General features: G+C 41.6%; 1 protein-coding gene across 1 annotated transcript; it reads left to right on the top strand.

Moving 5' to 3' along the window:
- The first annotated feature begins 58 nt into the window (after window positions 1–58).
- LOC139463556 (uncharacterized) lies at window positions 59–16,111 on the top strand. Its single transcript, XM_071244829.1, has 3 exons — window positions 59–69; window positions 6,316–8,895; window positions 14,403–16,111. The coding sequence occupies exon 2, from the start codon at window positions 6,352–6,354 to the stop codon at window positions 8,329–8,331; it is 1,980 nt and encodes a 659-aa protein (XP_071100930.1). The 5' UTR covers window positions 59–69; window positions 6,316–6,351; the 3' UTR covers window positions 8,332–8,895; window positions 14,403–16,111.
- The last annotated feature ends 644 nt before the right edge of the window (window positions 16,112–16,755 follow it).

Here is a 16,755-nt window from a genome sequence, read left to right as displayed (position 1 = left end):
CCAAGCAGCTCCCAGCCAATCAGTGGGCTGGGATTATTTATAGCGGCAAGTAGAGAAGAAGCAAGCCAAGTAAGTGTGGTACCATTTTACCTTATTTGTTTGTCATTACAGTATAAATTCTAAACACTGTCAGCTTTTGCCACTGTTACTACTAGAGTCTGTGTAGTATTGGCATCAGTTTACACTACAATGGCACTATGAACTAAACTCGGACTTCGTAGGAAATGTCTGACACGAGGTTCCGGTCATCGCATTCATTATAGAAGTCCGCCATTTTGTCTATGAGAACGAGGTGACTGATACGTTAGACAGACAATTCGCCGACTTCACGGAAATTATTCTGAGACAAATCATCGCATGTTTGTTCTAAGCTGCGTTGGGCATCTGTTCTGATACTTTAGAACAGCTGCCATTCCTAACTGTCTGTGTAATAATCCAATAGAAACCTGCGCACGTGGGTTTGTTTGAACACAACTGTCCGCGTGTCCAGACACTAGGTCACACTGAAATTTCTATGTTGTGATCATGACGCGGGAAATACAAATATCTCCAGTGTTTTAGATACGATTTCATTGATAACTGTAATTGTACTGTAGTATTTCTCGACTGGAAGTCGGATTTGAATTCGTTCGCCTTCAAGAAGCACAAACTGCTTGTGAACTTTGTGAATATTGATCATTGACTGATTTCTTGCCATTTCCAGGATTCATATAGGAGGAATCTTCAATTCTTCTGGAATCAGAGCTACAGATAAGCTGCGTGTTTGCGTAAAATACTTTAATTTTTTTTTTTTTTTTTAAATACATAAAAAAAAATATAAAAAAAATATAAAAATAAAATAAAATTAAAAAAAAGATAATTATAAAATTAAAAAGTGTTCAATTCCCAATAACTTGCGGACAGAAACATATGTATTATGGTACAAATGATGAAGAGAAGATAGTGTTCACAACTCTTTATTGGCCAAGTCCTTCGTAACATTAAATATGTTCTGTAGAATAAAATAAATATACTCGTTAGTGATCATAGAGCAAATAAATCAATTACAGTTCTTGATAAGTATTCAAACATTCATAATGTTCACCCAAAAATCATCCCCAATAAAGTTTACATTACATTTTGAAACAAGGATTTCTCCCTAAATTTAACTCACTCGAAAATTCACATTTCATTAAAAATAAACATTTTCTTGGACTGACATTTACGCAGCAAAGAAAAGTTATACCATTTAGGCGATATCACAATACTTGAAAACATTAGAAATACTTTCAGCATATATTTTGAGCACTCAAAGATGATTGAAAATCGAACAACATGCTCTTTGAAAAATGCAAAATGAATTATCAATAAAGTTGACATATTTCAAAATCTTGCACTTATGACATGATAATATATTAAACAAGAAACAGTATTTCATACCTGAAGATTAGTGCTCAGCCGCTAACTCTCTGCAACACACAGAAATTCTCACACATTTGACCATCGCGGGTCACTCACGCTAATTGCTGGAGCTCGCAAAACACAACAGGGAGTAATCATTATTTTGGAAACACAATACATAGAACAAACCGGCTAACTAAAATATTTCTTTCTTGGCTTAAATGAAATTCAATATTAGTTATTTTACATTCAAATGTCATTTCAACCACATTGAATGAAACACTTAAAAGTATAAAAACAGCATGTGTAAATACCCAATGAAGCTTTTTCAGCATGTGTAGCTGATTACCAAAACACAATTACAAGCTAAGTTACTTTCAAGTCAAGCCTATAGTTAGAACCGTTATACACATCTGAAACATTATTATTATTTTTCAAATCTCAAAATGTTTACTCATATTGGGATAAACCCAAAAGAGTGATGAATAGACGAGTGAAAACATTTTTATTACCCAATGAAAAGTGTAAAAACCCAATTTAAATAGAAACCTTTGAGTACAAACTCAATTTCTCAAAAAGTTATCTGGAGCTCTGTGGAATATCTTGGACTTGGATATCACTTATCTTCAATTATTAAATAATTGTCAACGGTGCTTTGCTTATAAGTGAACTTTGCCATTATGGTATGCCTTAATGTTATTCAAAAGGGACTCGCAAAAACCCAAACAGTGAGGTTCAATCACTAGAGCTACAGATAAGCTGTGTGTTGTCGTAAAATACCAACCCCCCCCCCCCCCACCCACAAGTTCGAAACCCAATTACTTTCAATTAACTTCCTTACAGAAACACATGCATTATTAATAAATGAAAAACTCTATGTAAATACCCAATGAAGCTTATTCAGCATGCGTACAATGGAGCTAATTTCCTAAACACAATTGCGAGCAAAGTTTTACTTTCCAAGTCAAGCCTATAGTTAGAACCGTTATATACATCTAAAACATTATTATTATTTGTTTTAAATCTCAAAATGTTTACTCATATTGGGAATAACCCTATAGAGTGATGAATAGATGAGTGAAAACATTTTGGTTACCCAATTAAAATAGAAAACTTTGAGTAAAAACTCAATTGCTCAAAAAGTTATCTGGAGCTCTGTAATCACTATAACCATGATAGCAACAGCAGTACCGTGGGATATTTTGGGATATTTCCCGGTGATACATTGTCATGATTGTGGATGCAAGGATTTCTACCAATCCAAATGCGCCAAGTTGCAAGAGAATTGGTCACATTTGTGAGTGAAATTTGGAAAATGCTACAAAACAGTTTAAAATACATCTCTCTTGGTGAGTGTGGAAAAACATACACAATCCCTATATTTGTAAGAAAAATGTGTTTGTCTCCCGCAGAAAGAAATCGATACAATCAATTGTATCCCTTCAGCGAATTCGGGTAAAAGAACAGGTGTTAACAATTAAACCTGCTCAATTTGTATTTGAGATAAAAGATCACTGGACAGGATGATTTACCGTTTAAATTGTATTTCCTGTCCTGCTAGGCATTGTTTTATATGCAGAGATTAAGATTACCGGTGTATTGTCTTATAAACTAAGCAATCAGCTGTACACAAGTTTTCTCGGAATCTACCGATGATTCGGTTAATAATACTAGTACCTGATAAAATAGCATTATAGATTTTTGATACAATGATCGGAAGAATTGTATCTGAAACTATTATCTTATCAGGAATAATATATTCCAATATCATGTTATTTTCGTTGCAGCTTTACTATGTACATATTTGAAATAAGTTAATAACCATGCACATAGCACTTTGGTACAGCTGATTGCCATTGTGGGCTATATTTTTCGTATGGAACAATTTGACCAATCACTGTCAAAGGTCCTGCGCATGCAATCGTGAAAACTTTATGTTGACATACATTAGTCAAACTATAGCAAATGTGAATTAACGAGTCAAAGTATGGCGTTTATGATGCGTATATTTATTTATATTAACATTCTCTGTACTCTGAAGTTCGTTTCAAGTCGTCAATAGCGGTAATCTGACCGTGGTTGCTGTAAATAACAGTGAGTTGTGCGATCTACTAATCATTTCACACAAGATATGGCTGGAATGAATATAAACAATATTGAATGAAATTTTGAATAAAATTACTAAAATAGGTTACAAACATAAATCCAGATTTACAGTGAACACTTTTTATAACCAGACAGTGTAATTACAACATTAATTTCCGTACTTCAATACAGATTTGCCTAAATGGTATTTCCGGAGTTACATGCTTTCGGTATCCATGGTATCAGCAAAATTTAGTGATTTTTATCGATCATAAAAAAAGTAACTGCAATGTAGTTCACACCGTATGAATGAGAAAGTGTTCCCACGATCCCTTGTGTAGTAGACTCGTAAACCTGGCGAATCCTGTCAATTTGAAAGGAAATTCAAAAGGAAACCGAATTAGAATGTACATAATATTTTCAAGTTTTCACGACTGAAACCAATAAATCTATCTAGCAAGAAAAGAAATTATAAGTTGCAATACCACAAATCTTAGCTTACAATGTTTCGTCATCTATTGCTGGAAATATTGATTTCGTTAATGACAGTCAGAAGTTTAACTGAGAGAATATTAATGTGCATAGTGATTCTTACAGACATAGAAAATTTAGAGACTACAAGTAATGCAACAGACAAAAAGCATCAATATCTAAATCAGCTATTGCGCTACAGTTTCATGTAGTAGATCTATACCAAAACAGATGAGAAGATGTGGATGAACTAAGGATTAAATTCACTACTGCAGGTTGTATTGGAAAAGAAGGAATGGCGTTTCCAAGTAAATAAGAAAAGAAGTTTCAAATTAGCATAATCATTTATTCATCATTATGATAGGTACAGTTTCATGAGCATATTACATGTCTATTTTCTTTTAAACATATTTTGTTGACATATATGGTCAAGGGGATTGGATAAAAGTTATCCAACTTAAATGGCAGACGTTGAAATATTACATGTATCACGTAGTGTGAATTCGCATGGCCAACAAGTAAAGATATGAACTTGGAGCCCTGCATCATGACTGGATTTAGCCCTGTAAAGACATGCACTTGCTGATCAGGTTAAAGCAATCCTAGATGGTAGATGATGTAGAGTTACTGAAACAGTCAGTCTTCTAAGTAAGGGGAGGCTGCTGCGGAAGGGTTCTAAGTAAGGGGAGGCTGCTGCGGAAGGGTTGTTCTAAGTAAGGGGAGGCTGCTGCGGAAGGGTTGTTCTAAGTAAGGGGAGGCTGCTGCGGAAGGGTTGTTCTAAGTAAGGGGAGGCTGCTGCTGAAGGGTTCTAAGTAAGGGGAGGCTGCTGTGGAAGGGTGCTAAGTAAGGGGAGGCTGCTGCGGAAGGGTTGTTCTAAGTAAGGGGAGGCTGCTGCGGAAGGGTTGTTCTAAGTAAGGGGAGGCTGCTGCGGAAGGGTACTAAGTAAGGGGAGGCTGCTGCGGAAGGGTACTAAGTAAGGGGAGGCTGCTGCGGAAGGGTTGTTCTAAGTAAGGGGAGGCTGCTGCGGAAGGGTACTAAGTAAGGGGAGGCTGCTGCGGAAGGGTTGTTCTAAGTAAGGGGAGGCTGCTGCGGAAGGGTTGTTCTAAGTAAGGGGAGGCTGCTGCAGAAGGGTACTAAGTAAGGGGAGGCTGCTGCGGAAGGGTACTAAGTAAGGGGAGGCTGCTGCGGAAGGGTTGTTCTACGTAAGGGGAGGCTGCTGCGGAAGGGTTGTTCTAAGTAAGGGGAGGCTGCTGCGGAAGGGTACTAAGTAAGGGGAGGCTGCTGCGGAAGGGTTGTTCTAAGTAAGGGGAGGCTGCTGTCGAAGGGTTCTAAGTAAGGGGAGGCTGCTGCGGAAGGGTTGTTCTAAGTAAGGGGAGGCTGCTGCGGAAGGGTTCTAAGTAAGGGGAGGCTGCTGCGGAAGGGTACTAAGTAAGGGGAGGCTGCTGCGGAAGGGTACTAAGTAAGGGGAGGCTGCTGCGGAAGGGTTGTTCTAAGTAAGGGGAGGCTGCTGCCGAAGGGTTGTTCTACGTAAGGGGAGGCTGCTGCGGAAGGGTTCTAAGTAAGGGGAGGCTGCTGCGGAAGGGTACTAAGTAAGGGGAGGCTGCTGCGGAAGGGTTGTTCTACGTAAGGGGAGGCTGCTGCGGAAGGGTACTAAGTAAGGGGAGGCTGCTGCGGAAGGGTTGTTCTAAGTAAGGGGAGGCTGCTGCGGAAGGGTACTAAGTAAGGGGAGGCTGCTGCGGAAGGGTTCTAAGTAAGGGGAGGCTGCTGCGGAAGGGTTCTAAGTAAGGGGAGGCTGCTGCGGAAGGGTACTAAGTAAGGGGAGGCTGCTGCGGAAGGGTTCTAAGTAAGGGGAGGCTGCTGCGGAAGGGTTGTTCTAAGTAAGGGGAGGCTGCTGTCGAAGGGTTCTAAGTAAGGGGAGGCTGCTGCGGAAGGGTTCTAAGTAAGGGGAGGCTGCTGCGGAAGGGTTCTAAGTAAGGGGAGGCTGCTGCGGAAGGGTTCTAAGTAAGGGGAGGCTGCTGCGGAAGGGTTCTAAGTAAGGGGAGGCTGCTGCGGAAGGGTACTAAGTAAGGGGAGGCTGCTGTCGAAGGGTTGTTCTACGTAAGGGGAGGCTGCTGCGGAAGGGTACTAAGTAAGGGGAGGTTGCTGCGGAAGGGTTGTTCTAAGTAAGGGGAGGCTGCTGCCGAAGGGTTGTTCTAAGTAAGGGGAGGCTGCTGCGGAAGGGTACTAAGTAAGGGGAGGCTGCTGCGGAAGGGTTCTAAGTAAGGGGAGGCTGCTGCGGAAGGGTTGTTCTAAGTAAGGGGAGGCTGCAGCGGAAGGGTCCTAAGTAAGGGGAGGCTGCTGCGGAAGGGTTGTTCTAAGTAAGGTATATTTCTTTTACAGGAATATCAGCGTGTGGATCAGACTACAATCACTAAAATGAGTTCTGAAAGAGAAATGAGCAAGTTTCCCCCTATGGAGTTCCCCGGTGTGAAATGGGTGGGAAGGAGGATGAGGTACCCTGTGTGGAAGACTAGTGAACTGACCTTGACAAGATCCAGCAGCGATACCAGTCGGGATTTAATGGTGGACAATGTCCCCTTGCCGGAGTCATATCAGTCCAGGAAGACTCCTGAACCATGTCGGTTAGAAGTCCGTCAGAGAAGTGAATCCTTTGACAGGACAAGGATATCCAGCTCCAAAGGGAGGACAGTCAGAGATACCCCCAGAGGAAGAGGAGTCACTGGTTTACTGTTTCCAGCTGAGAAAAGGCAATCAAGGAAACGGGGGAGGCTGAGTTCATCTCAAGAATCCACTGAACACGTCCAGAAGGTGCAGCGAAGAGTGTTGCCGGAAGTGCCGTATGTCCAAGCTGGGGCAGTGGGCCGCAACAACCCACCAACCTGGAGGCACTCTCCATCCTTGAAGTCTGGACCGGAAGTCAGAAGAAGAGTTCCACCACGGACAAAGTCTGCAGCAGCTTCCAAGCGCTCTCACTGGGGGAGGGGCGACAGGAAGTCAGTGTGCCCACTGCCAGGATGCACAACAAGGTCAAGAAAATTAAAAATGCATGTGCAACAGGCCCACTTGCCTATTTATTTTGAAGAGCGAATCCAACCCCTGACCAAGGAGGTGGTGGAAGATCGCATGAGAGCCCTCAACTGTCTGTCTGGCATGATCCTTGGCCCTGGATCCACTCTGAAAGAACTGCAGCACCATCTGAACACCAGCCGTCGAATACCAGCAGACAGTACAGTGACCCAAGAGGCTTCTGAAAACTTGAGAAGGATGTGCAGAAGCCAGGGTTGGCGTGTGCCAGCCCAATTCCAGTTGCAGCCGATGAACTCACTGGCATGCCTGGTGCACTGGAGGGTCCTGGTGGCACTGCTGGTGGACTTGGATAGGCATCAATTGAATCAGTTTCGGACGCTGTTGGAGCCGGTCGGAGAAAGGGTTCGGCGGCAGCTGGAGAGAATTAATGTCCGTGCTGTAAAGGCGTCCACAAGTCCTGTGGAGAGGCGAACTGCTGACCTGGTTCCTACTCGGTCCTGTCAAGAAAGCTCGGATGAAGAGTTCCCGGTGGATGCTGCGCAGCATTCCTCGCTGAATTTACCGGAGGCAATTGATTCACACTGTCACCATGACCGGCCGAGCGGAGACACCTTGGTCGAAGAATTATGCAACCATCCTCGGGCCCAAGACCAGGTACAGGCTAGTGTGGAGTATGAGGGAGGGGTCATATTCTACTGTCACCCTGCCACCTATCCCCATCAAATCGAAGATAATCCTTCCTGGAAGACAGCAATCGGGATCCATCCTAAACATGCCAGAGATTTTGGCCATACAGAACTGGGAAGGATGGTTGATCTGTTGACCTCTTCTTCGAATGTCCGGGCCCTGGGTCTGGTAGGGCTGGATAGGACCACGCCTCCACATACTTGGGCCCAGCAAGAACAAGTTTTGAAGAAGGTTCTTCGGCTTCCATTGATGGACCAGGTGGTTGTCCTGGAACTAAGAGGTACAAGTCGGGATCCCTATGGCTCGGATGTCCATCGCCATGGAATCCAGCTGATGAGAACAGCCAGACCACCAACTCAAGTGGTCCATGTATACAACTTCACAGGCAAAGTTTCCGCCGTCGCAGCTTGGCACCAAGACTTCCCGAACACCTATTTTGGTTTTAACACCAACGTGGAAACTTTTGACTGGCTGCAACTGGAAGGGTTGCGGGCGGTCCCTTTGAAGAGGCTGCTGCTCGAAACAGACTCGCCCCACCTGGCTGCAGGTGGAGGATGGAGGAATACTCCTCACCACATTAGAGACCTTGCCGTCATCGTCGCCCGGGCTAGAGGCATCTCAGTGGGAGAAGTCCTACATTACACCACCAGTAATGCCAGGGCTATCTACTGGATACGGTAGAGCCTTCGAGTCACAGGGAGCAGAAGTGGTGGGAAGCAGGCCCAGTAGATTTGCTGGGCAGATAGCAGAGACCAGGTTAAGCCTGGTCAGAAGACCTTTTTCTGGAATGGAAACATCTTCCAAGGTGATTGTGACCCAGGTTATAACTGGATACGGTAGAGCCTTGGAGTCACAGGGAGCAGAAGTGGAAGGAAGCAGGCCCAGTAGATTTGCTGGGCAGATAGCAGAGACCAGGTTAAGCCTGGTCAGAAGACCTAATGGAAACATCTTCCAAGGTCACTGTGTCCCAGGTTATCCTTGGGAGCCAAATGTCAGCAAAAGATGTGCAAGAAGCCCAACTGCCATGGAAAAATCCCTGATCGGTATCTGCGGGGGAATGGGTCCCATCCCTTCAAGGGTTCCTGTAAATGGAGGAGAGTGTGGTGATCAGTGATGTTCGGACGACCAGTTGTAGCTATCCGAGTGCCGTGACCCATGCCAGAGAGGCGAGAGGACCCAGTCAGCTCCCAGCCAATCAGCGGGCTGGGGATTCCATATGGTGACAGTTGAGATCAAGCAAGCCAAGTAAGTGCACATACTACTTTACACCTTACTTGTTTGTCATTACAATATTGATTCCACTTGGTGTCAGCTGTTGCCAGTGTTACTACTAGTGTCGGGGTAGTAATGGCACCAGTGTGCACTGTCCTGTGAAGATCCGGGGTAGAATAGGTCTTCAGCAACCCATACTTGCCATAAAAAGCAACTATGCTTGTCATTAGAGGCGACTAACGGGATCGGGTGGTCAGGCTTGCTGACTTGGTTGATGCCTGTCATCGTATCACAATTGCGTGGATAGATGCCCATGATCATGATGATATCAATCACTGGATTGTCTGGACCAGACATGATTATTTACATACCGCCTTCATATAGCTGGAATATTGCTGAGTGCGGTATTAAACAACAAAGAAACAAAAGAAAATGTACACAACTGCAATCACCAGTGACACAGTGGTAAGAATATCACTTTGTATACCTATCTGCTCATAATCGCATTTTCAGAAGCAGAAATGTAAATGTCATTGGCCTATTCATCCTGTCCCACCCTGTAACGCCCTATCTCTGGTATCGGCATATCGTCAATCTAGGCTTGTCTTTTGGTCCTATTAGGATATAACTATTCCCATCACCTGAAGGCTACATATGAAGGATACTTGGCAATATCAAGAAACAAAAATGATCTGTTGCTAAATGTTGTCACACCAAGAATCCACATGCATTACCAGCTGATTACGTGAGTAACACGAAAATAGGATATGTCCTGGTACGTTTCTAAAGTCAGTTCCTGAGTGGAAACATACTGGAAAAATAGATTCTGTTTAATTTTTTCCCCGTATGAATTCAAAATGACTGCCATATTTTCACGATTAGTAACTGGATGTTGTATTTCACACCAGCATGTGCCAGACAAATCTTGTCTATTTCAAATGGTAGACCACTCCATTGATGTGTTTAGTGTTTGAAATCGGTTATATTTAGAAGATCATTGGTTAGGGCCATTGGTTTGTTCTGACAACCATTCATAGAAAATGCATTGCAACTTTGCATGGAATAAGCGCCCCGCTCTTACAAGAGCATCTGACGATATTTACTAATATATTGGCTAATGAGCAATCCCAATTAGCACTCCTTCCGATTGGTCAATGTACACAAGACTTATTTATTCATGTATAATACACACTCATGTTATATGCACCCTTAATTATGGGCAATTCAGTTCTGGAAAAATGTATCTGTGGTATATAAGCTTTTCAGGCTGTCAGCATTAACCACGAAATATACGATCTTTCAACACTGTTTTTTTTCCCCAACATAATAATATTCTAATAAGAGCCCCCTATTTCTAATTTTGAGTGCACTCTGGGCACTTATTACGTTGAATACACTATTAAAGATCCAGCACAAGGCCAGATCTTTAAGAAAATGTTAAACTCAAACAAATAGTGTTAATAATGTTATTAAGTTTAGAAACAGTGGGTGGTTTGAGTGGATCACAAATATGTACAATGTTCACAAAAAACTCATTTGCTGTAATGTTACTATTAATATACCGGTATATGAATTATTCAAAATACTATAATTTAAGATTTTGAAGTTGTAAATCTGCTATTTTTTAATTTCTGACCGCCTGACCTGACGCCTCCAAAAAATTCTGTCGAACTGACTGGAAATATTCACATGCAGGAGTCGTTGGGGGTAGATGACCCTCAGAACTGTTTACATGCTCTGCCTACGTAACACGATCTACGTTTTCAGAGTTTTTAAAAAGGATCAGAATAGTAGTTGTTTATGATTCATAGTGTAAAAAAAGATTTATCAAGTGTAATGCGCTTTCAAACAAACACATCCATCCAGCTAATTCAGGTGAATGAACAGGTATAACAAACTTGGTCAATAAAAATATGAAATTTGACATGAAACATCACTAGACATGATAACTTAACAATTAAATTGTATTTTCTGCTCTCCAAGGCATAGTACATATATTACAGAGTTAACATGGTCAAAGCATTTTCAGCATATTTAGTGAAGACATAAAATTAAACAATTGCATATATTGTATTTTGTTATGAAAATTTAATTTTTTCTATACTGAACCGCAAAAGAAAAAACTCTGAAAACGTAGATCGTGTTACGTAGGCAGAGCATGTAAACTGTTTTGAGGGTCATCTACCCCCAACGACTCCATTTGGTTAAACAGCTGATGGTCTTTAACGCTCATCAATTACCGGGTATTTAGACCCCGAAAGGTAGCGTTGTAGTAAGGGATTGCTGTACTTGGAAATAATTAAATAATCTTGATAAATGTGAAAAATAAAGTTACTTGTGATATTGGTATTGTTTTGACTATGGATCTACATGTACAAGGTAAATACATTTCATGTTGAAAAAATACAAGAAAAATAGGTTTATTTTCTTGTGAACTTGCCCTTTTATGTTTCTCCTTCCTAATACACAACAGATGATGCCAAAACACATTTTATTTGGTTTTTTGATCTGTGCGGTCTTATAATTGATTTTTTATTTCCTTTAATCAAATTTCTAGTGCATATTTTCACAAACAGGGTTGTCAGCTTATATGTAGAATGTGACATCCACTTGACCTTCTAAGTTAGCTTACTTACTGTTTTTGTCAAATAAGAGCTAGGACTGTATACGACTTACGCCAGTTTTTATATTTAATATTTTAAAATTTGTTTTAAAAAGGTAAACAGTTGTGACAGGGAGGATTGTCTTGCAGCTGTGGCGGACAGATTGACAGCCGTTATCAAGTTACGTGCATCACTAAGGGATCTGGACAGTACCAGCCTTGTAGAATGTTAATATTCTTTGAGGATTTCTGTGGCCTGTGACAGACTTAATTCACTATGCTTCCACACTGACACTGCATCAGTTTTATTTCTTTACCGATTATATAACACATACTGACAAGGTGGGGAGCTATACAACATGGCCATGCCCTGTTTGTTAGATACTGCACTTGTTAGACAGTGGAGTAGAGATGGCTCATCAAATCATGTGATGGTATTATGGACGAGTCCTAATAGACTTCGACCGCCTCCGTGGTCTAGTGGTAGAGCGTCCGCCCGGAGTGCGGAAGGTCCGGGCTTCGATCCCCGACCGTGTCATACCAAAAGACGTTAAAAGATAGTACTTGTTGTTACCCTGTCTGGCGCTTGGCATTAAGGGGCTAAAACAAGGACTGGTCGTCTCGGAGTCTGTATACTGTGTCTGAGTTGGGTATTCATGTTAAACTGCGGCATGGTATCTCAGTGAGCTAGCACTGTAAATTGGCATCAGTCCAGACTAGAACAAGCAGCCACACAAACACACACACACACGTACATGCACGTCGCTATATAAGTGCAATAATCTAAACCCCATTTCACCTCACCTCACCTAATAGACTTCATCCTCTGTATCGGTAGGATAATAGAAACGACGCCTACGTTAATGTGTAAAATAATTGATCTACTAATACACAATAGATAATGTATTGTTTTATGTTCTACTCTTATAGAATATAACTAATGAACCATTTGATCATGAAAACAATTTTATTTCTCATCTCTGCTTTTTACAAGAATATCGTGTTTGCTCAATTTACATGTATTTTTCTAAATTCAGAGATATGAGTTTGTCACAAACATGGCAGATTTGAACAAAGTTGACTTTGGGGTATAGCCCTCTGCGTGCAACGTAACACAATTTTAATGTCACCTACACAGGAGGACCAAGATTGGGTGATTCAAAGTTGCAATATTGACATGCTTTCATCGCAAGTTGAATCAATAAATTTATCTATTTTGGCATAATCATTGTAACATGTTAACTAGCATTTATGAAAATATACTCAGCAGAGAAGTTTGCACAATATTAATTTATGAAACATTACGAACATCTGAAATCAACATCAGATGTCACATGTAAGTGAGTGAGTGAGCTGGGTTTAACGCCGCTTTTAACATTATTCCAGTTATATCGTCAGCTTAATGTGGGAGGAAAGCCCGAAGTGGTGCAGGTTTTAGACGTTTACCACTTTGGTGAAACCCAAGAGCACGGGTATGGTGCTGACAAACCTAGAAACATAATATGGGCTGAACCAGGATTCGAACCCACAATCATAGGTTTCTGGCATGCCCAAGGGACGCAATTCTGCACAGCAAATCACGGCGCCTTAGACGACTGGGCCACCCGTGCCCCCCCACATGTAAGTTGCAGTCTGGGTATTTAATATGGAGCTTGAGTATATACCAGGTACCAAATAGCATACCAAAGTGTTATATTTCTTAAGTGTTTTGTTTTATAAAATTAATGTGTTAAAAACGATGAACTTTGAACTAATAACATCCAAAATGAGAACCAGAATCAGCATGAAAGAATGTGTTTTTATGATTTAGTTTATCCTATCGATAGTGTTGAAACAAGCTAAACTTGCTTTCATGAACACAAAAGAATATTATGTTTTAGTCGATGACAACATCTTGCCATTTTCTGTAGAATGACCCAGTTATGAGATTATGTGCTCACTGTAGATGCATCATTAAGACCTGTACAGACGTTGGGTTGACTCAGTAATTGGTTCCAACATGCTAAACGATGTACCTTGATAGAGTAATACATTGCACCTTGTTAAATTATTTGCCTGGCAAATATAGCCTATGATCATGATGATACACAATGAAAGTCTTTTCGTATATTTAATTATCATGACCCGTGAAGATTCGGGTTAGATTAGGTATTCAGCAGCCCATGCTTGCCGTGAAAGGTGACTATGCTTATCGTAAGTAGGCGACTAACGGGATCAGATGGTCAGGCTCGCCGACTTTGTTGATGCATGTTTCCAAATTGCGTAGATTGATGCTCATTATGTCAATCACTGGATTGTCTGGTCCAGATCAATTATTTACAGACCGCCATCATAGCTGAAATATTGCTGAGTGAGGCGTTAAACATCAAAGAAACAAACATCATATATTATGAGTCTTATATTCTCGTGAGGTGTCCGACAGATGGGGTATGACGGAACTAATCCATTTTAACACTTGGATGACAAGTATTGGTTAATGGGACAACTCAACCATGACATTTGTGATGTTAAGGTATCTGACAAAAGGGGTGAGACCGACCTTGTCTGTTGACTAATATATGCTGGGTGGTGCCTTTGATCTTGTCTCCTAAAATACTTGTAATAGAATGAACCTTAAACGGTGACACATCAGGATCGCGGAGAAACAAGCAAGATTCATTCTTGTATATCAAAAGTTCTCTTGGTATATTCTGCCATTGCCCACTCTCAACTGATTTGAAGTACGAAATTAAGTACGATTTTTTTATATCGGCATGTACTTGCTTTAGGGGAGTAACTGATAATTTGGGATTTGCTTATAGTGTTTATAGAAGACACCCTTTGGACTCGACTCAACAGCTTCCCTCCACTTTTGTATAAACTGATCCTTAAAGGGTCACTGTAATATCCTCAAATTGTATTTTGTCTGTACAATCTTGTATTCCATATTTTGTTCCAGTTTCACAACAGGAAGTGATTCCAGGTTTGGTAGAACCTAATAAACATCCAAGTATCTCTTGTGTTGAACATCCATCAATCAGACCAGCATCTGTCACAATCTTACACTGGCCACGAGGATAAACAGACACCTTTATCAACAGAATGTCTGCGCCACTGTTCTAGCAATTTGACGCCACTCTAGACGGCTCTACAGGAGTAAAACACAGGTGAAAAGTCAATGGAAAAACCATGTGTCATAAGCACATGCTATTTTTGTGGTGGAAGTTATCCCCTTGATTGAGCCTGCCCTGCCCCAAAGGTAGTATGTGAAACATCTGCGTGTCAGTATAAGCATGATAGTCATCCCCATACAGCTGTTCACAAATAATGGACACCCTGATATCAGCCATGGTCGAATGCGGAGCTGATGTGAACATTTTTTATGAAGAATCCTATCAATCCTTGAAATCGCCACCCATGTCTGGGCATGTGAAAACTTTCATCTATATCTCTTTGGAACCTGATTTACCCTAGTGACTAATCATGAGCCTCCAGAGCATATCTTCAACAATCCAAAATCAAATGAACACTGGCATGTCATTGTAGGCCTTCATTGTGAAGTATCATCCTGGTAAGGACAATCCCACAGATTACATGTCCCGCCACCCGGCAATAGCAACAGTCAACATCTTTTGCTGAAAGATTTGTCAACTTCTGGCATCACAAGCTATACCAAAGGCTATGACGCTCTCGGAATTCAAACACATGAGTCGCTCCTGCAGGTGATGAGTGCAGTCACCGAAGGATCAAGGAGAGTCCAGTCAACAGATCCTGTTATCGCATCAGGGAGGAGCTTTGTGGGAGTAAACTTGTAGTTCCTGGAAATCTCAACAACGCGTTGTTGATCGCTCACCAGGGACATTAGGGATCATCAAAAACCAAGCCTCTGCTCAGAAAAGGTGTGGTTTCTTGGGATCGACTACATGGTAGAAGAATACTATCCAAATGCATACCATGTCAACCAGCTAACCACACAGATCATTGAGAAACACATCATGTCTGTTCTGCCTGAACGACCATGGCAAAATATCAGCATTGACTTTTGTGAACCGTTTCCTTCTGGTGAATATGAACAGGAAAGCTGCTACGCCCTTACACCACTCACAGTTTCATCGAAGAAAGGTGTAATGGACACAATGGAAAATGAAGAAAGAAGCATTACAAGGAATTCATCCTTCTTCCAAACTATAAATCACCAACCCGATGCCAAAAACGGAAGCATAACATCAGGTGTTGATAAGACAGCAGTTCCAGCCAGAATGTGCTGCAACACTCTTCCAGGGAAACCCAGCCGCCAGTGAAGCATGCAGACTATCAGTGCGACTAATTTACCATAGATAGGGAAAGTGTTGAGTAGTGCAGATGGGAACACACCAACCCCCTTGCTTGACAAGGACGTAAGCTGTCTGACTTCGTTTTAAGTTCCAAAGTAAAAAGTATTCTTATTTGTTATTTAATTAGTATAGTCATGATAATTTATCTAATTTATGTTTTTGCCTTTGTTTCTTAGTAATCAGTTACATACCTCAGAGACGTGTGCAATATCTCTAAAAGAAGGGATGATCTAATATCTATGACTCGTATTCGTTTGTACAATTCTTTATTCCTTGTTTTGTACCAGCTTGATAACAGGAAGTGATTTCAGTTTTGGTAGAACCCAATAAACAAGCATGGCATCCGAGTATCTCTTGTGTTGAACATCCATCGATCAGAGCAGCATCTGTCAAAATTTGACAGGCACTAATCTCTGGTTTCTTCCCTGCTGGACCCCTGAAGATTCGGGGTAGAATAGATCTTCAGCAACCCATGGTTGCCATAAAAGGCGACAATGCTTGTCGTAAGAGGCGACTAACCGGATCGGGGGGTCAGACTCGCTGACTTGGTTGATGCATGTCATCGATCCCAATTGCGTGGATCGATGCTCATGATGTCAATCACTGGATTGTCTGGTCCAGGCTCGATTATTTACAGACCACCGTCATATTGCTGAAACATGCTGAGTGCAGCGTTAAACAACATACAAACAAACAAAAAATCTTCCCTGCTGTCTATCGCTGCCGCTAGCTGCCGTGAGTCGATTTGATCTAACGCGTGACGAGAGACTTGGCTACACTCTGTAAGGGCAGCGTAAATAAGCTTGGAGGCAATATGGATACGCATTTCTGAACACTGATTGGTAACCCGTGATCTATGAACATACCGATTTTACAAAGGGCACATGCTAATTAATTTATTCAACCTAAAGAATCAGCGAAAAAAGGAAGGGTGGAAGCTCATCGGATTTCGCTGTTATCCACGAAGTGGAAGTGGGT

This window comes from Haliotis cracherodii, unplaced genomic scaffold (assembly GCF_022045235.1).
Source record: "Haliotis cracherodii isolate W230 unplaced genomic scaffold, xgHalCrac1.p SCAF_16, whole genome shotgun sequence".
NCBI lineage: Eukaryota > Metazoa > Mollusca > Gastropoda > Lepetellida > Haliotidae > Haliotis > Haliotis cracherodii.
This window is presented reverse-complemented; position numbering and strand designations above follow the sequence as displayed.

Bases quoted from the DNA above. Each gene is read 5' to 3' on its own strand.
- LOC139463556 (XM_071244829.1), top strand. From the start codon at position 6,352: ATGAGTTCTGAAAGAGAAATGAGCAAGTTTCCCCCTATGGAGTTCCCC.